Here is a 24,603-nt window from a genome sequence, read left to right as displayed (position 1 = left end):
TTTGGGCTATTAGCAGCTTAGCCCATTTATTAAAAACAAAAACATGAGAATGGTCCTCCGGATAACATTTATCCTTGTGGATCCTTAAATCGATTCACTTATGTCAGGGAATTATGGTATGATTAAAGGGTTAATGAGATCCTACACTAAGAGTTATATTTGAATCATTATTTAATAGTTTATATCTTTACACATTCGAGTAATTAATGATATATTATTGATGTGACAAATCATGTGCATTATAATATTGTCCCACATCGGTAGGATACAATTTCTGGGAACCCTTAATATAGACAAGGACAATCCTCACCTTTTGAGCTAGCTTTTGAGGTGAGTTAGGTCCAAGTTTCATTTCTAACATGGTATCGGAAGGATAAAATTCCTGGGAGCCCTTAATATAGACAAGGGCAACCCTCACCTCTTGAGCTAGCTTTTGAGGTGACTTAGATCCAAGTCTCATTTCTAACATTAGATCTATGGTTAGAATAATATTTTAAGTAGGCTGAACGCTACCGATATAAGAGTTTGATTGACCCCATTTTCATGCGGGCCTCACATGTAAGCATTTGCCGCCCACATGTAATGTATGTGACATTTGCTGGTCACACAACTACGATGAGGGCAATATCGCACTGTAATGTCGACTTTCCCTTTTCTATTGTATTTACTCCACGGGTTAAAAGGTTATTAACCTTTCAATATCATGATGACGAGGTGGAAGAAAGTACGTAGAAGAAGTTAGGTAGGGGAAGTCGGGGCTAGGAGATTGTTTATTCAATACTACGTTTGTTTTAATTACATAGATAACTTTTTCTTTTCTCTTTCTTTTTTTTTTTCCCTATTCATCTTAGATATATAGACTTATATAATATATAAAAATATATATGTTTTTAATCTTTTACCAATATATTCTTATTATCTCATTTTTAAAAATCATGTAATCATTTTTTAAACAAATTAAATATAAATAAAATAAAAGTTTATACATATTTTTTTTTCTAACAATTATCTATGTGTTACAAAAAAAAAAACTTATATAACAAAGACGAAAAGTGAGTAATTTTTCACTGAAATAAAGGAAAGAAATTTAATTTTATCCAATATGCAAATAACTATTCGAGCAAAATTTATCGACCGAAAAAAACTAATCAAACAGGATCAAAAGTAAATATAGATCATTGGTAAGATATGTCATACGAAATCAAAATGTCGGTTAATGAGATCCTATACTATGAATATTATCCAAATTATGTATTCGGTGATCAATATTTTTAGAGATGAATATAATTAATAGTATATTATTGATGTGACAAATCATGATATACTAATTTATGTTAAGATAATACCAGATTGAATTTTGGGACTTGATTTTTCCGCCAACAATTTTTGCATCGAGTGTATCAGGTATAACTTATCCAGTGTGATTGTCGCTAGGGGTGTTCATCGGTCGGTTCGGTTCGATTTTCGGTTTTTTATTTCGGTTTTTCCGGTTTTCGATTTTAGAAATATATAATCCGATATCCGAACCGTTTTACTTCGGTTCGGTTCGGTTCGATTTTTTACTAAATCGGTTCGGTTATTTCGGTCGGTTATTTCGGTTTTGATATAATTATTTTAATTAATATTATAAATATATTTTAAAATATAATATGTTATCTTTTAAATGATTTTTTTGTAAAATATTTAAATTCAAAGTCTAAATGACTTAAATAAAAAACAATCAACTAAAAATTATTTAAAATGATTCTTTATTCATTAGGTATCATCTCATAAAATATATAATATAAACAATTATATAAATAAAATTATTAATTTAATAAAATTTTGGTTTTTTCGGTCGATTCGGTTTTGAGATATATAATCCGAAATCGAACCAAATAAATTTCGATTTTAACATTTATATTCGAATTTCAAATTTCGATTTTCGGTTCGGTTCGATGTTTGGTTTTTACTGTTTGGATTTATGATTTTTTTGATTTTATCCGAAGTTTGAACACGCCTAATTGTCGCTATTAACTTGATTTACAAGATATTACCTTAAGCTTAGACAGTAATTTTAGTTATTATATTATGAAAATAGATATGAATAATTAGATAGGAACATGAATCCTGGCCTCCAACGGGGAAAGAGAATCGATTATCTTTGCCTTCAAATTTCCCGATCGAACTTGTAAACCTAATTAATGCAATATATTTTATTGGACCCAAAGCGCTCCAGTTTCATCTTGACTCCCTCTTTTATCTCCGTCGATGAGCTTGTAATTCTGAATTGATGCCCACGAGTTATCTATGAGAAGGTGTTTTTCCCCTTATCTTTTATTCATTTTTCGGGGTTTATCTGGGTGTCGACCGGCGTTGTGAGTATTGGAAATTTTGGGTAACTGTATCGGGGTTTCTGTATGTGTAAGAATCTTTTAATTCGTGATTGGCTTCATATGATACGGTGGGTCTTCGTTCTTGTTGGGCGATTCGACGAATTCGCTCGAATTTTTTTATTTTTTTGTCTAAATTGTATTCCCCTGACTCTGGATCAGTTCATCATTGGATTTTGGCTTCTTGTTATGCGATCTTGATTTCTTTGGAATTTTTGTTCGATCATTGAAGCCCTGGTGTGATGACGCTGGCTTGCTTGGTTTTTTTTCACTGAAACCTGAGTAACCTTATAAACTTGGGGGCTCTTTTTTCTTAGGTGGCGGGGAAAATTAGTCGACTTTTTTTAATGTTTTGCTGATTATTCACGTATGGTTTACATTTAAAGAACAATTGGAATTAAACAGATTTATGCCGGATAGTCCGTTTTCACACTCTCTGTTACTCCGGTTTTTTTTTTTTTTCTAACATATAAAAATGTTCTGCCAAGTTAATGATTCAACTTTTCAAAATTTCAGTAAATTGATGGATCACAAAAAAGTGGAGATTACAACCGATTTCTTGCAATGCCTTGAGACCGACATGTCCGTGCATGTCATGAGCTTCTTGGATGATCCTGCGGATGTGGTTCGTGCAAGTGCTATCTCGCACTTTTGGCGTCATTTCGGTGAGCACTGAGCAGTGCAAGTTAATGATACGAACTTCTGTTTTAATGGTTGACTTTGTATGTGTATTTCTTTTCTTGTGGTTACAATCCTTGCTTGTAATATGAGTATGATGCATGATTTTTTTGGATTTATTTTTATTATCGTATGTAACGACACCATCTTGATGAGCTCATGATGTCTCACTGACTTTTTTTTTGTTGTCGTTACCGAATGCACTCATACGGTTACAAAACACACATGCATGTTTACGAATGGGGTTATGTCTTTTAGTCTTTAAATGAGATATATTTTCTGTCACATTTTCGCAGCTGATGTTAATGTCTCCGTTATTGCAAATGTTAAATGCTGGATTGTATAAAGAGGGAAAAGAGAGAAGTGACCATTGCACATGATTCACATGGTTCAATCACCGATTCTTACTTCCATATACGATAATCAAATATCTAAGAGCCAAATCATTGTCTCTTTTGTATAAAACCACCACCTACCTCTCTAGGTGGTACTTCTGATTATAAACACCATTTTTCAGCTGTAGTGGCAATGGGTCCAAGGTACCGTTAATGGTTTAAAGTTTCCAAGTAATAAAATCAATTGAGTGAAAATGAAAGCATGAAGCCATATTGTTTTACGAGAAGTCAACACAAAAATTTGGACTCTGCAGCCTACGATTCATTTTGTGAAAATACAAATAAAAGAATCACTAAATTATAATGAGGTATTATACAAAAATCTTTTAGTAATGCTAGTTAATTTTTTCCTTTTGAGTTATTACCATTTCAATCAATAACATGTTAAGCATGTGACATTTCCATTTTTCACGACGACTCTTTGTTTTTCCAGTGATTACAAATGGACTTGCGAAAAAATTATGCTTGAAATGTTTCCCACAACTCTCCAATATTGTTGGTGTCATTGATGCGGGTGAAGAATCAATAGATTCGGTTGAGGCAGAGATGAGTGATGCCATGAAATGGAAGATTCTTGAACGGGATCACCATGCTTACGCTTCTCTACACCAGGCTCTCACAAAGTCAAATGTTTCTTCCAAAGATTGCATATCAAATGCTATCAGCGCATCCAGCACTGATAATTATCCTGATGAAAGTGTCGTTAATACTTTGAATCCGAGGGATAGATTTATCCGTAGAGCGTCGTACTGGTCAAGTAAAGGGCAAAGTGATCCAGCTGCTTCTGAGACATTAATATATAAACTGCGGGATGGTATTTGGGTTATTACCGAAATTGATATCCAACCTTTTGAAGGTAATTAAGTTTAATTTTCTCATAATTGTTTCTTCTTTTGATGTTCACTTGTTTGACATCTCTAATTCAACTGCGTGTACAATATTATGTCGAATCTTCAGCTTTTTTCCAGGCTGGAAAACCTATATACTCAGCGAAATTTGTTAGATTTCGTGTCGGTTATCCTAAAAACCCAAATGAGATTGAGAAGGATGCCTCCCAAACATCTGCTGACGACAAGTTTATATGGAGTTACACTTCTCGACGGTTTCCAATGACGCAGGTAAAGAATTTCACATATTCGATTTTTCAAGTCGTCAGTTGCATCTTTAATGTCCTTTATGGGTAAAATCATGATTTTCATGGCTGATCCAAAGACCAGCCTCCAAATTGTTTGTCTTCTCTATGACTTGTTCCTTCCACTTCAGTAAAAAGTGGCTCTATCAAGATCCATGACCTGTTGCACGTCTACCTGAACAGGAAAATCGCTTGCAACCATTTAAGCTAGAAGAGCCTGTTCTTTGTATTGGTGGATATTTACAGATTGAGCTATTGGGTAGGGTTCAAACACAAGAATTGGATGGATTATTTTATATATGGTGAGTTTATTAGTATATTTTGAATTTGTTTAGATCGAGTAGTTGTTTAAAATAATATGTATTTAGAAAGTTATTTTAAAGAAAAAGTGAAGTTTGGTCGCGTTAAAATTGAAATCGAGAATTTGGAAATTGCCGCTTCAAGGCCTTGTATTTCAACTTCATGTTTCGTTTTAAAATATGAACACTTTATTGTCACTATCATATCCAAAAATGAGTTTGTTTTTGTTTTGTAAAAAACCACAATCATTATAGCGCTTGATGCCTTTCCTAAGTTAATACTTCTATATCCAGCCTTCACCTTATTTATGCAGCTCACTCTCAAATCTCAAATCATTTACATGTTTGCAGCATATGTTATGTAAGAGTGCTGGGTCGCCCCCTTTTTCCTGCATTCGACGTGGAGCCGGTTGAACCATACAGGAAGTTCTTATTGAAGCATTATCCCAAAAATCTTATCTTTGCTCTGCAATCCTCGCCAAGTAATGAAATCCCTACTATGCGACGATATGAAGAAGAGATGCTGTGGGAGCGAATAGGTCTACTGGAGAATTTACTACGTGGTATTCAACAAGGCCCGAACAATCCCTTCATTTGGGATGAAGATGATGATGATATAAACGAGGGTCTTATTTTGTAATTCAGTTCATGGGTATTGTCCTGTTTTACGTCCCTTGAATCAAGAATCGATCAAACTTTGGCAAGCTCCACCCTAAGTTTTATGGTTTACATTTCTTGTGATGCTAATTTTCTTGTGAATTAGAGCCTGTATATGGCGTTTAAGCGCGATTTCACGAGGTTGTATTATGGCTGTCTTGAAAATAGTTGATTAGATATGAATTATGATATCATATCAATATATGCTTCAAAGTTAATTAGGCAATTTGCTTAATTCCACTGTGAGCAGTGAAAATACTTTGGAAATTTTGTTTTAGCGAGGATTTGATTTATCAAAGCAACGGGTTCTACTATAAAAAAAAGTTTGTTTGAATAAAGCATGAACTGAATACAAATCGAATGTATGTTATTGCAAGTACCAATACATACTGCGACACACGAATATAGATGGCTGGTCTGGCTCAAAAAAAAAAAATATAGATGGCTGGTAATTTAATATATTAACATGGCTAATCCCAGATCAACACAAATGACACGAGATTGTTGTATGAATCAATTCTGTGAGATTAGGTCTCATAACTTAATTCATGTAAAAATATTACTGTTTAAGTTAAACGTATTATTCTCATTGTTCGTCTCATGAATATAATTGACTCTGACCTACTCATTGTGGATTATGCTCCTTACTAATCCTTCTCCTTTAATTAAATTAAAAGCATCAAGACTTTCAAAGATAAAATAATCTATTATCAATTTCTTCTGATAATAATAACTTCCTAAGTGCAACTCTAATGCAATTTTCGAGTGTAAGGGCCTTTCTTATTCACTCTTTTTCATGGTTTATTTATATTTATATTGTTACACCGATAAATATGTATTTATTGTTTTTCTGATTAGTTAGACCACAAATGAATATGATTGTTCATACTCTTACTAGAATGACCAATTTTTATGATAGTATCCTTGTTTTTTTATAATGCTCTTTCATTTATTTCTAACTTTCTGGATATTGATTGTAATTCCCCTATTTTAGTCTAGTGAAGTTTTGATTTGGATTTTGGCCCTAAAAAAAACCCAAAAAAAATATGGAGGAAAAAAGGAAGAAAAAGAATTGAACATAATCAAATGCCCAAAGACCAAACTCACCCACCACTTCGTATAGTTCATACCGTTTTCTCACATTCACACTCATTTCTACTGCAGGACCCTTCTAATCCGAGACGACGTAAGTTCTCTTTTTCATTTTTTTCCCCGATGTTTTCCCCGTTTTAGAGCTCGCTTCGTACATACGTATGTAAGCTGGAGTTGTAAAATTGTTGTATAATTCAAGAAGAAAAGCATTCAAAAGAATGGTTCTAGTTTTCCCTCCTGTTTAATTCAGTAAATTCTGCGAGTTTTCACTTTTCGAATGCTAAAGTTTTGTCCAGAAGGTCGAAGCTTGTCGAAAGGAAATGTTATGTTTAATTGATGCATTGAAATTCTTGATCTTTATTTACCGAATGCTGACTGGATTAATTGTTATTGATTCTTGATATGGGCATGAGAATAAATAATTTTAATATAAGACTAAAGATTTGAAAGTTTCCAAGTTTTTTCTGGGGATGATTGAGAATTCTTATTTTCTTTCACGCTTTCAGAATTTTTAGCAGAAGTTCTTGCTAATGCATTGTGTAAGTTATAAGATCGGAGCCCATTTCATGTCATTCCTCCTACTTTTGCATCAGCCATCTTTGAATAGCATCTGATCTTGTTTGATTGCTATATTGGCATTGTAATGAAAATTTATATTTTTAGAGTAGAATGATGATTCTGAACTTTATTAACCTGGCAGATATCTATTGTATAACACTAAATGGAGAGCCGGATAAATTTTGTGGAGTGCTTGGAGACTGACGCGGTTTCGAGTATCCTGAACTTCTTGGATGATCCATCTGACATCATTCGTGCTTCTTCAGTCTCGCGCTCTTGGCAGCATTTTGGTTAGCTACATTAATTGTACTAAAATGATTCATTCCTTTCCAGGAATGTGATCATTTATCGTGTCTCATGATGCTCGTTTTCACTAGATTTGGTTTTATTTCTCGTTTTCACTAGATTTGGTTTTATTTTATCTCGTCGAATCTTCTCATTTTATCGACGTTCTTGTGGGCCATCAAAATTTGAAGTTTCTATTATTTTGTTTTTTTGCCTTTGTACATATAATTTTTTTCATCAAGGCTTTAATTAGTTACTTTGTATACAACGGATTTAAAGTACGTGTAGACGTTCTTGTGGGCCATCAAAATTTGAAGTTTCTATTATTTTGTTTTTTTGCCTTTGTACATACTACGTTTGTATTATTTTTTTCATGAATGCTTTAATTAGTTACTTTGTATACAATGGATTTAAAGTACGTGTAGACCATTTCCTGGTTAGAACATGCCTAATTTTGAATTTCAGATCTTTTTTTTTTTTTTTTCCTTTTTCCATATGTTGTTGTCTGTCAAGGCCAAAAATTTAAGAATTTTTTTCATCTCTTTTGCTGCACTTAATCGATTTATGTGGTTCTTGAGTTTTAAGATTTTTCAACTCAGAGATGTTAACCAGTTTCTTGAGGGCAGTGCTCTTAAATACTCCTATATATTTACGTCACGTAAGTTTTCTCCTGCTCAATAGTCAGTCCAGAACATTGACCGTTCCGTCTCTCTATCGTGGGTAAATATAAATCGTAAAATGTCCTTGCCTTTGGGTTGAATACTGCTTAAATTACTCATACAATTGCTCCATTCAAGTTGACATTGATACACATCAATCAAAACCGTACAACGAGCGTCCTGTTTGAATTTATCATGCATGTGATATCCAACATCAGATGTTATTTATATTAATCTGAAGTAGTGTGACACACGTTTATCCTATTGTTGGTAACATCTAAATTAATGTGAGATGCATTTCGTTATTGTAATATGATTCATGATAGCGTTTACTCAAGCAAACCATTTCATCAGTGAGTTCTATTTCAGTATAGTGATCTTTGGTAGGCTCATCCTAGTTGATTTTATGTCATTGAATTTTTTATTTGTACTTTTACTTATTCTACGTAAGATTCGGTCTTTTCCTTTTTTTACTCTAAACAATATAATTGAAACAGTACAAAATGGGATACTAATGTAATTATTGTTATCTATGGCAGTGATTGCAAATAGCATTTGCAAAAATCTATGGCTCAAAAAGGTTCCTTCATTTTACTGTGTTGACCATGTGGTTGAAGAAAAGAGGGGACACAATATATGCATGTATGTTAAACCGATGAATCTCATCAACTGGGAGATTCTCAAGATGGAGCACAATATATATTCTTCTCTCCTTCAGGCTCTGGAAAAACCTTTGATTGCTCGAAAGGGATGTGTATCATATGTAGTTGGTGCTTCTAGCACAGATACAACAGTGGCGCAAAATATTGTCAATGTTCTGTCACCCACTGACAGATATGATTGGGGTCATTCCTACTGGTCAAGTAAAGGACAGAGTGATCCTAACATGCCAGAGTCTATTTTATTAAAGTTAAATGCCGATATTTGTGTTGTTCGTGAGATTGGGATACGACCATTTGAAGGTAAGTCTGTGAGGGTGCTAATTTTTTTCCCATCATTTCCTATTAGTGATGCAGTCATTTCATGTGGATTGAATGAAACTCAAACTAAAACTTTAGGGGGTTATATCAAATTTTTGTATATTTATAATACAGAAAATACATTAGCATATTGAAATTAAGGAATGGGGCGGTGTTGAGTGGCGCAATGCCTCTGCCAGCGCTGTTGACTCCACCACTGTTTCCTGTATTGATTGAGCTGGAATGAAACAAACATGTTTTCACAGATGAAACATAGATGATGCTAATCATTCCTTTCTTGTGTGCTGTCATTTAGTGTCTTGGGAACCTGGAAGTCCGGTATATTCAGCCAAGTCTGTGCGATTTCACATGGGCCATCCTAGGTCCATAACACAATTGGGATTTGGCAATTGGCTACAGCCATTTCAGTTTAATGCAGACGATTATATATGGACATATACTTCACCCGAGTTTACTATGACACAGGTATTGTATGGTGTATGCTACTTTCCTTTTGTTTTCCTCTTCAACCATCCTGTTCTTATGATTTTCATCCGTGAGAAGGAATCTTGCATTCAAGTGTTTGAGTTCCCAAAACCTGCTGTATGCATGGGTGGTTATCTGCTGATCGAGCTAGTTGGTCGGGCTAACAGGCAAGAAACTGATGGGTTATTCTATATACGGTGAGTCATGTTGACTTGTCTTTTTCTTCCTCCTCTAAATATACGTTATTTCTTCGCCATTTTGGTATGTCATAGAGATGGCATATTAGTAACAAGAAATCTTATTTGTTGGTGGTAATAAAACATTAACTGCTAAAATATAAATATAAAATTTGAATTAAAAGCTTTTTAACAAATTGGCTTGAATGGTTGATTAGTGTCCTTTGTTACCTATAATCTACTGACTATTAACATCCAACGCGCAAATGATATGTACTTAAAGTATAAGCTTATTGTTGAGACTTGAGACACTTCCCACGAATCCTGGTTTTTGAGAAAGACCGATACATTCTAAAAGTTGAGTGCAAATAGGCTCAAGGGATCTTACTAATTATCATTTTAGGTCCTTTCTTTTACTGGAAATATTAATCTGCCTTTTAGCAAATCATGTCATTGAGTCATTCTACTCTAGTTTTTCATTAATGTTTGCCATGGTTGCAGTTTGGGTTACATTAGAGTTCTCGGGGAGCCAATGCCGCCTGTGTTTTTGCTCAAGATGGACACATCTGGAAATCTCGTGCTTAAGCACAGTCCTAACACCCTTGAATCATTTCTGCGAAACCCTTTTGTCGATAAAGTGCAAACTGTACATCAACCAGAGGATGACACAATGAACTCACCTCGGCTGCAGTCATTTTTGCCCAGATTTCTTGATAATTTTGATGAAGATGAAAACGAATAGGAATCAAGTAAAGTACGTAGTTGAACTTGGATAGTTTTGTGTTAATATCTAGTTATGGAAACTCCAAAAAAGCTATTGTATGTAATAGGTCTGCATGCTTTATGGTCATGAATAATCCTCCGAACCGACATTGCCAGCTTCCCTTGAACGCGCATAAACCAACAGTTTTTGTCGATAGAGTTCATATCAAGAATCGATTTTTCTGTTTATTTTGTTTAGTCAAGAACTGTGTCATGTTTGCTCAATCTACAGTTCAAAGTAGTGATCAGTGATCCCAAATGAAAATTACCTAATAATCTAATTGAATAATCGTTTATAAATCTTTTCAATCTATATGTGATGTTATGACTAGTTTTCATATCCTTTTCCGATCAATGACAGTGAAACAAAGTGTAGACTGCATTCTCCTCTAGAGTCGAGTTGGTGGAGTAGGTGGCCTATTGTATATGTTTTGCTTGGTGTGTTTTGCCTAGCTAGCATGGTTCGTAGGATACTGTGTTAATCCGAATTTTTACTTAGTCACAACTAAAGAAAGCGGCCGCGAGTTCCATCATCATTTAAAAAAAAAAAAAAAGCATACTTGCACAACGTATTCTTTTAACAAGAGAATTACACTTGACTCTTGTTAAAGTCGTTATAGAACATGGATTAAGCCGGGGAAATTTGGGTGAAGCCTTATGGCAATGATGCTCGATAAGTATGCCATTTATTGGGGTAAAACAGAAGACTAACAAAATTAATGCTAGCAACTATTGAGTTGAAATCCATATATCCCTCAATTTTGGTCATATGTGCTTGTTTTCTTCGTTATTTTTTTTTCTGTGTTTCGTTAACTTTTAGTTTTAATTATGTATCTTTTTATTTTTTAATTAAAATGCTAAAGTACAGTCCACACATCAACGTCGTATCGACACTACGTCAATATTTTACAGCGTCATATATATTAACACCACACTTGACAATGTACCAAAATTGTACTAGAAAAACAAAGAGATAACAGATCTACTAAGAATCTAAGACTATAATTTGGTAACATAAATGATCAAATCGACGCTACTTCTATTCCAACAAAACGGATATAAACCTAAATGAACGATAGTAAAGAGAAGTTGTAATATTGCTTAACTTGAAAGGATATTATATTAATATATACAATTACAGGTACGTATTTTTCATTTGTGTGAGACAAGTACTTGTGATTTATTATAATATTTACATCGTATTAAAAAGAGTAAGTACGTACGAAGTGTGTCCTTTTAACCCTCGTTTTCGTATGTGATTGCTTAAATGTTTTTAGTGATTGATTCAGAGAATTCGTTTGATCCGCCAAATGTTGGAGGGACAACAACAGATGAAGAAACTTTGAACCTTTTACTCCTCGAAAACTCGTCCGGCCCGATCACCTGATCCGGGCTGCTATTAATACTGCACCCGGACATCATCTGATCCCCCCAGAAACTCACTTCATTCATGCCATACAATATCTCTCGGACATCCGAATGATCCGAACCGAGGTGTCTGAAACTGCCCCATTCGTTGCTGCTGTAATCAGACATGCTCGAGCTCTCCCAAGAGGATTGCTCATTACAAACAGGTGGCACGATGACACTTGGTTGCACCACTTTTTGATCCATTTTCATCATATGTACTTGTTCATGATCAGGATAAGTACTAGTGTTTTGGTGGTATTGATTGTTGTACCCCTTGAAGTGAAATATATTTGCGAAAGCGAAGTGATCGCTTACCCGGCTCTTATTCGGCTTGTTCTCCGATTTCCTAGCCATGATACACTGCAGATTCTTGCTCAGCTTGGCTTTTAAAGATGAGAAACTAAGCCCATGTTTGGTATCTGCATGACCAGTACTGCTGCTGCTGCTTGAGCCTGTGTTGGTGTCGTTGGATTCAGGTTGTTGGTGTGTCTTGAAGTTCGTACGCGCGTTTTCTCCGCGGAGGGCGCGAGCCGCCTCGTCATAGGCACGAGCAGCCTCTTCAGGGGTGTCGTAGGTCCCGAGCCATAAGCGTACTCGTTGAGACGAGTCTTTGATCTCGGCTACCCATCTGCCGGATGGCCTTTGCCTTACGCCCACGAATCGACGTTGATGTGCCGTCGATTTTGCTCGTTGCGGCTTGTTCGTGTGGCTCGTGGCTATGATGGATTTTGTAGTGTCACAAGAATCGGCCATGAGTCACACAAAGTTTGTTATATTATATAATGTTGTAAGGGCTTTGTGTGTGAAGTTTTAATCACTTGCATGAAAGAGATATTGTGCCAATCTGTGTTTCTATTTATATGAAACCATTTCAAGAATGTTGCGTAAATTGCATTTTGATCCAAGTAAAGCAAATTTTTTTAGACTAAAATAAAGAACATATGAAAAAGGGCTAAATTATTGTAATCAGTTCTCCAGTACTATTTATTTTTTGTTCGTATCCCCATGATTTACCCTTTTCCTTGTGATTAATTTAATCCCTTATTCTTATCACTTTGGCTTGACTTGCTAATGCGTGGCAAACGAAAACTCCCAATAAAAAACTTTATTGGTACCAACGGACACGAATAAACTATTAACAATTTATTCATTTCACCAAATAGGCATATTATTTATATTCATATATATAAGCATATTACTAATGATTGCCGTATGGAAACAAAAATGAACTTAATTTGGCCTCAAAGACAATCCATTGTATGTAAACATTGTAATTAATTAGTTCATAAGATATGAGCAAATATTTATCAGTAGATTAATTTTTAGTTAAAGGTACAAATTTGAACTCATTTCACACACAAAAACTCCAATAAAATGGTTTGACAAATGAGTTTGTAACACGAATCTACTATTTAACACTATTCATAAAAAAATATTATTTTTTATGTTTAAAAACCGTATAACATTATATTAGGGAACATTTGAAATGGACACCATTGATTTGGCCCGATATTAGAGCTAAATTCAATTTTTTTTAAAAAAAAAAAAGATTAATATAATGATTGTGGGTTAAATCAAAATGGTTTTTTGCTAATGGAGATGGAATGATGTGTGGGGCTCCAAACCAGCGTAACGTGTCCTTTATGGTGTTTGTTTCTTAATTACTTATTAACTAATCGTACATTTAGTTATTTAATGTTTAAAAAGGGGATTGCTTAAAAATTTATTTAGCAATTGAAAAAAGAATTTGTCATGTTTCTCCAACTAAATTAAATAGCATTTGATCATGACTGCTCATTCAAACGCAGCTTTGGATTCCTTTAACAATTGAACAGGCAGATTCGTTAGCTTGGCATTTGATATATTTTTATTACAAGCTTGTGAAAAGATTGTTAGTGAAAATAAACAATTAAATAAGGAAAATATACAATCAGTTAAATTAGCAGATAATTATATTGTTGAGTCGTAATAATCAGTTAATTAGCTATACATTTTTTATGATTAAATATGAGTTTTATCTATAAATTATTACATAAAAATCATATTTTGTCGAAAAGATGATCAATAATTAGAATCGCGTTTTAAAGAGTAGGGTTGTCCATATTATGGCGATTAATCCACCTTACATGAGGTTATTTTTAAAAAAATAATGGTTGACCGAGATTAATAACAAAATACCCTAGTATTTTTGTATCTAACCTTGGTTAAATTTTTTTTTTTTTTTTGAAAAAAAAAAAGACCATTGTATTTTTCCCAAAGGGAAATCTATAAAATAGAACTGGTCAACATTTTTTTTAAGAAAATGATCTCTTCGAGTATATTTAAAATACACTAGAGGAGGTCACTTTTTTTAAAAAAATAATGTTGAGTGGGTTAAAAAAAATAGCCCTCCAAATGTATTTGGAGATCATTTCTTTTAAAAAAATATTTAACCGAGTTTATTTTCTCAATTTTCTCCGGAAAATAATTTTGTCTGTAACTAATGTTAGGTTGCATGCAATATCTTCTGCACTTCGATAATTTCATAGTTAAAAGAAATTGACCGTCATATATCGGGCCGAACGGGGAATCAATTTAACTCCCATAAGACAATATTATTAAATTCAATGTATAGTTTTTTAAAAAACCGCATAAAAATTTCCGATCCCTAAAGATATGGTAACAATTTTGATGTAATTTGATATTCGATCCCTAAAGATATGGTAACAATTTTGATGTAATTTGATATTCGATGTACTTGTACTAAAAAAAAAAAAGAAATGAAACTTGAGTGACCTATATGTATTCTGTATTAGAGTAGCTAGTTTGACGATCGTATGCAGCTATTCAATTCTACTTTGTCAATGGTATGTTAATTTGAACTAGAAAGTTAATTTGACGGTGACTTTAATTTAAAATTACGAAATGCACTGTTAAAAAGGCTTGATTTCAAAATTTTAGTTCATTTTGATATTGCATATATGTATTAAATTGCACTCATACATTAATTCTTTTAATGAACTGTTTAAAAATTAATGTATTGTAAATAATGGTTATAGCCCAAATTAATTGTTCAAGTCAGCCTAAGAAATTGTATTGGGTTTGAATTCAAATATGTGTTTGAATCCTCCACTGCAGCCAACAAGTTTAAATGATGCTCATATAGAGCTCAAACCCTTCAAAAACACGGATTTATCGATGCTACCCCAATATTGAGTATTCAACTATCCAGATTTGATGTGAACACGTCGTTTGCATCAACAGATGAGCCGTTGGATCTGGCACTGCTCATATGCCAGCATCGACCAAACCCAAAAAATACTATAAATTAGGTTACTCCATCTCATTTGGAATGTAATTAGCTCCGTTTCTCATTCAATAACTATCATTGTTTGAAAATCTTGTTCGAGTATTGTTGAATCGATTGTCAACGTTCATAACATTTGTTCACAATATAGGTAATGATCCATTAAATAGCACTTTGAATTCACGGAGTGACAGCTAAACACTTGGATTCAGTTGATCGACGATCCATGTAACTTTATGCTTGAGATATTTTGGCTAAGTCGTAATAAATTATTCAAAAAAAATGTATATACATGTGTGATATTTCCTTCGCTTATCGCGATTTGGAACTCGTGATTAGGCTGGGTGAGTGGTTGGCTTATTGAGGGGAACATATGTAAGAATAACAAGGCCTGTATTCAGAACTGGGCCATATTTGAGCCCAAATGAGCTTTAAAGGCCTTTAAGTTGTATTTAGAATTGGGCCATATGTTTTTTTTAAAAGAGAATTGGGCCATTTTTGAACCCAGATAATCTATAAAGGCCTTGAAACTTAAAATTCAAGTAAGAATGATGCTATACCAAAACCTCTTCTAATGGATATACAAAATAAAATCATAATAACGAATAAGCTGTTTGGGAGAGTTTTTAGTAAGTATTTTTTATTTTCTTAACAATTTATAAAAAGACGAGAAATGTTTTTTAGAAGTTCTCTCAAACACTACTAGAGTATTAGAATGAGCTAACACTGAATCTCTGAATAAAAAAAATCAAAAATTATGTTAAAATATTCGTGAAAGTATTTATCCACAACATCTTCGAACAGGTCCTGGATACACTTTCTTCTTGGGATACTTACAAAATATTATAGCGATAAATCAGTCAATTATATATTTTGAAAAATATTTAGTGATGATAATAGTGAACAAATAAATAGTGTGAATAAAATCTTATACTATATAGTTAAATCCTTTAATGCCTAGTGGTATGGTGTTGAAGTTAGGGGTGTAGTCAGTAAATTCAATTAATGAGAACAAAAATGATTTTTTATCGGACGAAGAAAACGGTGTAGGTAAATTATTAAGAAGAAATTTTATTGCAAATTTAAAGAATGGCGTATTAGAGATAAGACAAAGTCGAAAGAGGACGGGTGTAACCACCGGATCCTCTTGACTCCATCCCTAGGTGAAGAATATCGTTTTAATTTTCCTAATATTTTCTCTCATATACCTCTTCATCTCTCCAATTTTTCAATCCGTCAATAAAATAATACAAATCATTTAATGTTTAAAATAATTATAAATATTTATAACTTAAATTTTTATTTCATCGAAATTAACTTAACCATATATGCTTAAAATTATAGTAAAAGTATATATAAATATATTTTCATGCAATGCGTTTGCGTTGAAGATTAATATAAAAATTTTACTTAAATAATATCTTTACATGACCATCTTCTACGTGACAATACTACTTTTAACTCACTAAATAAAATAATTTTCAAATGACAATACTACTCTCACCACCACAAACAAATTATATCATCATTTAAAAAAAAAAACACACATTATCCACATAATAATTTTATAAGTTATAAGTTATAACAAAATAGTTACAAATATTTTGAAAACAAACTGTGCCTAATCCAAATATTAATTTAACTCCAAATTTTTTTTTCATAAAAACCAATTGTGCAGGCACGTAAACACGTGAATACAGTTGTCAGTTAATTATTAAACTTTAACCTTTTGACACATGATATTTTGTGTGAAAATACATACTAACAAAGTTACTTCTTCAGAGTTCCGTCCCTAATATAAATGTCACATTTTCCTTTTCATCCTCCCAAATATATAATATAGTTTTTTTATTTAATATTAATTTTCTATTATATTAATGTTACTAGCTAATTAACCTTTATCATTAAATATATTAATTACTTTCAATAATTTTTTATCCTATTAAAACATTCGTAAAATGAATTTTTTTTGTAAAATTTAATTTTTCAATAATTTTTTTAATATGTATGAAAACACATAAACGTCTAAATATATGAAACGTAGAGTGGTTAAACTACATTCAAATATCTAATTTTAACTTGGTTACACGAATTCGTATTTTTTTTAAGACCTCACATTTCATATCGGTTTTTGACCATTTGATTTAATATTAATATTTCACTATGTGCTGGCGTAGACTCGATCTATTTATTTATTTTTTTTAAAAATGTTGACTTCGAAGGGAACCCCATTCCACATGAGTCAGAGGTCCATTAGCTTATGCGGAGGGTAAATCGAGGGATGTGCATGAGCGGCAGAGACCTGAAGGAGGGAGCACATGGCCCAATCCCCAGAGCATACCCCACAATATTTCAGTAAGGAATATGCTTCACACGAGGATCGAACCCGCAACGCTGGGAAATTTCTTCTCACGTCACCTCAGGCCTAGACTCGATCTATTTATACCAACCAAAAGAGAAGTCACTTAACGATGTATTTCACTATTTTTTGTCCAAATAAGGAAAAAAACCAAATATTCCCTATGGGGAAACAAAACCAACCCAAAATTAAGGCTTTGTCTAAAAAGTACAAGAATGTCTGTACGGAATCCAACTCACTTCCTTTTTTCCCAGTTGGGCCATTTTCTTACCTTTCCTCCTAATTACTAATTAGCCAGCAAATCCCCAAGTACCCTCCGCCGTCGGAAACCTCAAAAGTTACGGCGGATCCAAGGGCACCCCAAAAGTATAATCATTAAATTTTTAATTAGACTCGATTTTGACAAATACTCTTATACAATATCTTTATAAAGTAAAATATTTTAAAAATAAATATGTATTTGGACTATCATTCTTTATAGAGTTGATGAAATGTCTGGTTATTATAAAAACATAAGAAAATAAACTTCTCTCGACGGTCCTTTAAAAACTAAATTTTTAAAAAAAATTTATAAATATATTTCTAAAAACGTTTTATCTTATACGAACACAATGCTTTAAATTTTTTTATTTATAACAATAAAAAATTTAATTTACTTGTCGAAATGGAACTAATTTAAAATATTAAATCGTAGGTCTACTGTTTTTTTCTCTACGTCATAACTGTACATAATATTTTCTTGTTATATATGTTGTTGACTTTCAACTCATTTGGCATCAAAATATCAAATTAGGTGAATTGACGTGTTCAGTGCCTAAATCAAAAGTTAATTTATTAATCAGTCCCTGTCAGAAAAAAAAGTTGTTTGCACTCTATGGTCCCACATTATTTTTCTCGGATAAAATTCGGTACAAAACATTGAAAATATGATACATGCACATGATATTTGAGCACTAATTGTTCAAGATCGAGTACAAAAAATAAGATTTTGAGTATAAAATCTAAACATCTTTATTTATGTGAACTTGCAACATATGTTTGAGCACTCAAAAATCATATATTTGTACCAAATCTAACACATTGGGTACTCAAATATCATATATGAGTACCATATTTTCAATATTTTGTACTGATTTCCATCCAAATAAGATAAATATTTTTTTAATATCAATATTTTCTTAGTACTCGAAAATCATATATTTGTATCCGATCTAACATATTTGATACTCAAATATCATATATTAGTACCGTATTTATAATATTTTGTACTGATTGTCATCTAAAGAAGACAAGTGTGTCATTATATCAATATTTGTTTACATATTTGAGTGCTCAAAAATCATACATTAGTACCAGATTTGAAACAGTTGATACTCAAATATCATGTATTTGTACCATATTTTTCATGTTTTGTACCGAATTTCATCCGAAACAAAACATGTGGGCCCAGGAATTTTAAACAAAGTTTTTTTTTCTGACAGTGACTGATCATCGATTTATGTTTGAGTTTAGGGACTGAATTATAAATTACCGTATCAAATTTCAGATGATACACTATACTCTAAGGCATAGTTTGGTACATAGGATAGGATAAATATAGGATATATAATATAAGGATAAACTAAGGATAAGTAAAATGATAGGATATTATAGTGAATATTTGGTATAATTTTAATAAGAGTGATTAAATTTATACATTCGATTTTAATGACAAAATTAACACTACCGTAATGTGGAGGAGAATGAGGCGTGTTTAGAGTTTAAATGTTTTTATATGTGGAGGGTAATCATGTCTTTTTGTAGTATTTTTTAGGTGTATTAAATTTATCACACCAAATCAAAGGGATACATAGTCCCCTTGTCAAAGCATTTATCAAGGACCCCTGAGATGAAGGATGATAAATTATTAATCACTCTTTTATTATGTGTACCAAGCTATGCCTAAACCTAATTATAACAATCTTCTTCCCCAATCAAAGAAATCCCTTGTTTTGATTTAGAAAATATGACATGCAGCTCATCTCATCACGTCAAAATATTAAATTTGAGATGAGAATAAATATATATTTTTTTTAAAAAACATTACCATATTTTGTGATGAATGAGCCAACTTTGAAGCTAAAGTGGACCCGGGTGAAAATGCAGAAGACCTCATTTTCCTATAAAACTGTTATCTTTCTTAAATTTTTTTTTATATAAATGATGTTTCTTGACTTTGAGTTCACATAAACTGATTATGCATTATTATCGGAGACATTAATTTTATATTAGTTTGATGTTCGCCATTTTCGGTTCTTGGTTTTTAAATCCCAAAACTCCTCCATTCTTTGTGAATCTCCATCTGTGTCCTCATTTGAGACATATTCCTTCCCTCCTTTTTATTTTTTGTATTTTCTTAGTTGTATATTAATTATTATTACCGTAATTATTAGTGTCGTTGGTCCTTTTACTTATCTGGCTTCTTTCTTTTTGTTTGTTTCTAGAGATTCGTATTGTCCCATCATTGGTTCCTCAAAATTTACACGATTTATCCCATTTTCCCCTCTCTTGGAAATTCTTGATTTTTTTTTTCCCTTTTGATTTTGATTTCTGGGGATGAATATTGTGGTTGTTTGATGTTTTCTTGAACTGGGATTTGATGATCCCTTGCATAATGGTTGACTTTCACTCGACCAGCTGAGGGTTGTCAGTTTTCTCATGAATCTGGATCTGGGAGTTTAGTCGATCTTTTTGCTTATTTTTCATTTTGCTTGGTTCCTTAATTTACGCTTTGATTTCATTTTCTTTATCCCTTTGGGGATTGGAGTTGAAGCAGTAGGAGGTTTGTGGTGACATGTTGGGTTCAGGGATGAATTTAATCACAACAATTATTGGTTTTGGCATGAGTGCCACTTTCATTGTGTTTGTTTGCACTCGACTGATTTGTGGGCGGCTCCGTCGTATGGAGGAACGGCAAATGCTCGAGATTGACTCGAGGATCGATCTTGAGCTGGTATGATTCATTTTATGTATTTTATGCCTCTGCATTCTTGGATTTTGTTCAATGACAGAGGCCATTGAATGTGTTTTTAGAGCTTAATGGCCCGGATAAAGTTCTTGGAAGTTAAATGAATGAGTATTTGATCACTCGAATTGATATTATTTGAGTTATCAAATGATGCTTAGTTTTCCATTTTTAGCATATAGAGCTTCATTATTGTGTTTGTGTTCTTTAAATGATGCTTTGTCTTATGTGGGATTTTGTATGCGGGGCGAAAACTTAGACATGATTTGAACTCGGTTGTTTCGATGAACGGTTAATTCAGAATATATGCATCCCTTTTGATTCCGTGTTGGCCTGTTTTGACTTTATCCTCTGAACATTTGTTCTGGTTATGGACTATAGAGTCATTGCTAAAAGATAACAATGCGGATGGATGGCTTTGATTTATTTAATTTTTGGCAAGCTATTGACTTGGTCGATTCAGACATCATCTGTTTTTTGTGAAAAAACATGAGCAGAAATATGATAGATGTAAGAATGCATGTACTACTACGACTAGTTTTTCATATTCATTGGTCAAAGATGGTAGCGGCCAAATCGTTATTGATGTTGTTTTACACATTACTTATAAATGTATTTTTCACATGTAGTGAATCTAGCTACTTTTTCCTTCTTGTGGCCTCTCTTGTACGAGATCTAATCTTGTACAAGAACTAAGCATGATTCTGTGTGCATCATTTTTGCTGATATCGGCTTCTTAAGAGGTTACTTTTTGGCAGCCAGAAAACAGGATTAATGGCCTTGAACCGGTTGCCGTTGCTGCAATTCCCACGATGAACTTCAATCGTGAAGCATTCAGTTCGGTCGAAGATGCACAGTGAGTTTTGCTATCTTTTAGATCCTAGATGCTACTAACCAGTCATTCTTCATCAAATTTGGTGAATAGTGATGTTTTGACGCCGTGATCCGTGATAAAATCAATCAAGAAGTTTCTTTCAACTAAATATTTTAAAAAATAAATTGCAGGTGTACAATATGTCTAGCAGAGTATCAAGAAAAGGAAGTACTAAGAATCATGCCAAACTGTGGGCATAGTTTTCATCTATCTTGCATCGATACATGGCTCAGAAAACAGTCTACATGTCCTGTATGTCGTCTCTCAGTACAAGACTCGTTTGAAACAAAACATCTTCGAACAGCTACACTGTCCACAACTCAATCGGTTATTAATTCACATGCCGAGGGGATTGAAGACAGTCAGAGACATGAAGATTCCAATTCCATTGAGCTCGAGTCCGGAATTAGTGGCGATTCAAGATTGAGATAATGATACAATATCCTCGACTAGTTTTATGTACTCTACTACATTTGCATATTTTTTTTGCTTGTATTGATCTAGAGCAACAGGATTTAAGGTGCTGCAGTATGCAGATTACATCATGTTTTGTACAGAGTTTTGTTATTGTGTAATCACAGCCTTTTGTATCTTCGTGTTGAATTTTGAAGGAAAAGTAACGACCTCTTGTATATATATTCCTTCAGATGCACTCGATCCTCCAACGTAACTATAGTCTTAGCCACTGCTCCCCTTTTATAAATGTTGTATCGAGAAAGGGTTTTGCGTCCATATACTTGAGGGCTTTAGACCATGGCGCTCGACCTCTTCTATCTGCTCCCCTTCCTCCACACTGATATTCTCCAAATACGACGGTGCTGCATACATGAAATATGCATACATAAGTCACTAGTTGAAGGGCTTTTCTTAGTTTCTTGTAGAGGAAAATTAAGAGCTCAGAGTTAAAGAAGTCGCGTACTTTTGTCGTGATGGAGTTCTCCAATCTTCCCATCCTTCTGGCCTTATGTTAATGTCAAATTTACAAAGTGAATATATTATTCGCGAATAGTTTCCCCAGGCCCTGCCTAGATAAATTGATCCAGTTCCATTTACAGTACAATTCGTAAATGAAAAACCGGTATCCTCATCAGGGGAGTTCCTGTGGTGCGCAGCTACAGCGAATGCATCTCCCACGACATGAATGCTGCTCTCCTGTGAAAATTCACTTAATTTTTGTTATACGAGAACTACAAATGATACATTGAAAAAAGGGTTGGAATGTAGGTACCTGATAGAGGGATTTCGCGTTGCCAAATATGAAATCTATGGATCCTTGGATGAAACATTTGTAAAAATAATGTGTTCCAGTTTCATCCAAAAGTGTATCCTGTGATCCCAGAAACCGAACTTTGTAAAACATGGCTTTATCACCTGATATCCTCAGTGCCACAGCTTGATTGCCATCAACTCCACCACCCGTTGAGACGACTGTATTCTGCGATAAAATGTGTAATATTGGATCAGGAAATGAAATTTTATGACTATTAACACATAATGTAAGGCAATTTAAGTTAAATTTTTGCCTCAAAAGTGATCCCTGATGCACAAAAATAGTCTGATTCTATTGTCACAGAGGCTGAACTCCATGTTCCAAGAAAAAAGCCATTCCTGTCTCTGTCTGAAGCTCTGTCTTTCCAGGTTATAACTGTTTCAGAAACTTGATCTTGCCTACCGATAAACGAAATGTATGGCTTAGACACCGGAATCTTCACCTTTTCTCTGCGTCACATATTCAGTGTATTACAAATATGCCAACAATGTAAAAGCAACCAAATCAGCAATGGCTCCGCCAACGGATTTGGACTATGATACACCCGGAGAACGAAACGGATGAAGCTTGATTTATTTCAAGTATAAGATAAAGTTTAAATTTTTTTTTTTTAATAAAAAGTTTCGAAAAGGAAACCAAAAAAAGGGATTTTAAAGGAGGGAAATTAGGAGCCCTGTAACAAACACATGTAACTTCCTCACTCTCCCACTTCCCATTTCAGTTTCCAAACCACACACCACACGATCCCCATGGCATGCATGCGCAGAAATCAAATTCTAAAATTCTTGGCCATAATACATGAAAAACAAGTGCTGATTATGATAATTTCGAACCTGTAAATTCCAGGAAGAATATGAATTTTCACTCTTTCTGCGTTGTTTTCCGGTACCATGTCGACTGCACCCTGCACCGTCAAAGAATCTCCGCCGCCATTTTTATCAACCAGCAAAACCTTGCGCCGATTGCCCAAATCTCTGAAATCCAACCTGTACCCATGTACAATCAAATCGTCCCACGTGATATAATCTCTCCTGTTGCTGTTATTCAGCGAAAACCCGAGCACTTCAGCTTCTTCCCACACCACCAACAGAGCGAAGAACCAAAAAACAGAACGGGTACTTAACTTCATTTTCGAAGATTGAATAGAACTCGATCTCAAGTTTCTAAATCAGTACTGAAGAAATTACAGTAGGAACAGTTGAAGGGGGTGGGGAGGGGCTATATGTATATATTAAGCTAATTTACTCCAATATTGAATCGCACTGCGTATGAACCAAATCAAATGAAGTTTAAAGAAAGTTTCTTAAAGAATTACAGGTACAAAGATGCATGGGGGTGTGCTTAATTTCATGCAATTATTAAACTGAGAGGAATGAACAGAAATGTATATTGCGGAAGAGGGAGAGAGGCCAAATAATTAATGGAAGTTTTGAATTGGTTGCAGTATAAAACAATCAAGTCACAAAATTTATGCTCGAGAAAGGGAAAGAGAAAAAAGAAGGATCGTTGGGTAACGGTTGTGAAACTCAAAGGACTCGTGGCTAATTTGGCAACGAGCATGCGTTTGTGAGACGATTTTGCGGATAGATCAATTCGGTCTATGTTTTTAGTAACAAATAATATAAATTGATATGTTTTTATGTATTGTGGCAAATGGAAAATATGTCAAGTACAAAAAATTGACGCGTTAAATAATTTGGTTGAATATGTTTTGGTGTCGGGGGAATCGTGGATTATTATATTATAGCTAATAGGGTATATTGATGTCCCGGCAAATCCTTGAGTTCAATTAATAAAATATTTTGATTCAAGAAAGTGAAATGAATTATTTTTTGTGGTTCATTAAAAATTCAATTATAAACACGTAATTTATCAACTTAATTCATCTAT

At 33.5% G+C, this 24,603-nt stretch overlaps 4 protein-coding genes across 11 annotated transcripts; 3 read left to right on the top strand and 1 right to left on the bottom strand.

The window, feature by feature from the left end:
• The first annotated feature begins 2,103 nt into the window (after positions 1-2,103).
• LOC140865041 (F-box protein At4g00755-like) lies at positions 2,104-5,737 on the top strand. Of its 3 annotated transcripts, none has more exons than XM_073269536.1 (6): positions 2,104-2,297; positions 2,889-3,037; positions 3,879-4,301; positions 4,403-4,563; positions 4,761-4,879; positions 5,228-5,737. In XM_073269536.1, exons 1-6 carry the CDS (start codon positions 2,290-2,292, stop codon positions 5,514-5,516), a joined length of 1,149 nt encoding a protein of 382 aa, XP_073125637.1. In that variant the 5' UTR covers positions 2,104-2,289; the 3' UTR covers positions 5,517-5,737. The 3 variants fall into 3 exon arrangements, with proteins under 3 accessions (XP_073125637.1, XP_073125638.1, XP_073125636.1); XM_073269537.1 differs by having other exon boundaries at positions 2,111-2,170; XM_073269535.1 differs by lacking the exon at positions 2,104-2,297 and adding an exon at positions 2,304-2,443.
• Positions 5,738-6,269: 532 nt separating this feature from the next.
• LOC140866727 (F-box protein At4g00755-like) lies at positions 6,270-10,663 on the top strand. Of its 6 annotated transcripts, none has more exons than XM_073271765.1 (6): positions 6,270-6,300; positions 7,326-7,473; positions 8,667-9,089; positions 9,403-9,572; positions 9,651-9,769; positions 10,250-10,663. In XM_073271765.1, the coding sequence occupies exons 2-6, from the start codon at positions 7,347-7,349 to the stop codon at positions 10,488-10,490; spliced, it is 1,080 nt and encodes a 359-aa protein (XP_073127866.1). In that variant the 5' UTR covers positions 6,270-6,300; positions 7,326-7,346; the 3' UTR covers positions 10,491-10,663. The 6 variants fall into 6 exon arrangements, with proteins under 6 accessions (XP_073127866.1, XP_073127862.1, XP_073127863.1 ...); XM_073271761.1 differs by lacking the exon at positions 6,270-6,300 and adding an exon at positions 6,587-6,719; XM_073271762.1 differs by lacking the exon at positions 6,270-6,300 and adding an exon at positions 6,695-6,788.
• A 9,410-nt stretch (positions 10,664-20,073) lies between these two features.
• LOC140866026 (E3 ubiquitin-protein ligase RING1-like) lies at positions 20,074-21,875 on the top strand. The gene is made up of 3 exons (XM_073270883.1): positions 20,074-20,557; positions 21,328-21,425; positions 21,575-21,875. The coding sequence occupies exons 1-3, from the start codon at positions 20,399-20,401 to the stop codon at positions 21,873-21,875; spliced, it is 558 nt and encodes a 185-aa protein (XP_073126984.1). The 5' UTR covers positions 20,074-20,398.
• A 209-nt stretch (positions 21,876-22,084) lies between these two features.
• Positions 22,085-24,268, bottom strand: LOC140866025 (pectinesterase QRT1-like). The gene is made up of 5 exons (XM_073270882.1): positions 23,547-24,268; positions 22,967-23,162; positions 22,672-22,878; positions 22,363-22,595; positions 22,085-22,261 (listed from the first exon to the last, which is right to left on the bottom strand). Exons 1-5 carry the CDS (start codon positions 23,840-23,842, stop codon positions 22,114-22,116), a joined length of 1,080 nt encoding a protein of 359 aa, XP_073126983.1. The 5' UTR covers positions 23,843-24,268; the 3' UTR covers positions 22,085-22,113.
• Positions 24,269-24,603: the final 335 nt, after the last annotated feature.

This window comes from Henckelia pumila, chromosome 4 (genome assembly GCF_033568475.1).
Source record: "Henckelia pumila isolate YLH828 chromosome 4, ASM3356847v2, whole genome shotgun sequence".
In the NCBI taxonomy this organism is placed as follows: domain Eukaryota; kingdom Viridiplantae; phylum Streptophyta; class Magnoliopsida; order Lamiales; family Gesneriaceae; genus Henckelia; species Henckelia pumila.
This window is presented reverse-complemented; position numbering and strand designations above follow the sequence as displayed.

Coding starts and splice junctions, on each gene's coding strand:
- LOC140865041 (XM_073269535.1), top strand. CDS start 2,400: ATGTGTAAGAATCTTTTAATTCGTGATTGGCTTCATATGATACG. Junction 4,302..4,402: donor TGATATCCAACCTTTTGAAG/GTAATTAAGTTT, acceptor TCGAATCTTCAG/CTTTTTTCCAGGCTGGAAAA. Junction 4,880..5,227: donor GATGGATTATTTTATATATG/GTGAGTTTATTA, acceptor ACATGTTTGCAG/CATATGTTATGTAAGAGTGC.
- LOC140866727 (XM_073271765.1), top strand. CDS start 7,347: ATGGAGAGCCGGATAAATTTTGTGGAGTGCTTGGAGACTGACGCGGTT. Junction 9,090..9,402: donor TGGGATACGACCATTTGAAG/GTAAGTCTGTGA, acceptor GCTGTCATTTAG/TGTCTTGGGAACCTGGAAGT. Junction 9,770..10,249: donor GATGGGTTATTCTATATACG/GTGAGTCATGTT, acceptor CCATGGTTGCAG/TTTGGGTTACATTAGAGTTC.
- LOC140866026 (XM_073270883.1), top strand. CDS start 20,399: ATGTTGGGTTCAGGGATGAATTTAATCACAACAATTATTGGTTTTGGC. Junction 20,558..21,327: donor CGAGGATCGATCTTGAGCTG/GTATGATTCATT, acceptor ACTTTTTGGCAG/CCAGAAAACAGGATTAATGG. Junction 21,426..21,574: donor AGTTCGGTCGAAGATGCACA/GTGAGTTTTGCT, acceptor AATAAATTGCAG/GTGTACAATATGTCTAGCAG.
- LOC140866025 (XM_073270882.1), bottom strand. CDS start 23,842: ATGAAGTTAAGTACCCGTTCTGTTTTTTGGTTCTTCGCTCTGTTGGTG. Junction 23,163..23,546: donor ATTCTTCCTGGAATTTACAG/GTTCGAAATTAT, acceptor TATGTGACGCAG/AGAAAAGGTGAAGATTCCGG. Junction 22,596..22,671: donor ACGCGAAATCCCTCTATCAG/GTACCTACATTC, acceptor GAATTTTCACAG/GAGAGCAGCATTCATGTCGT.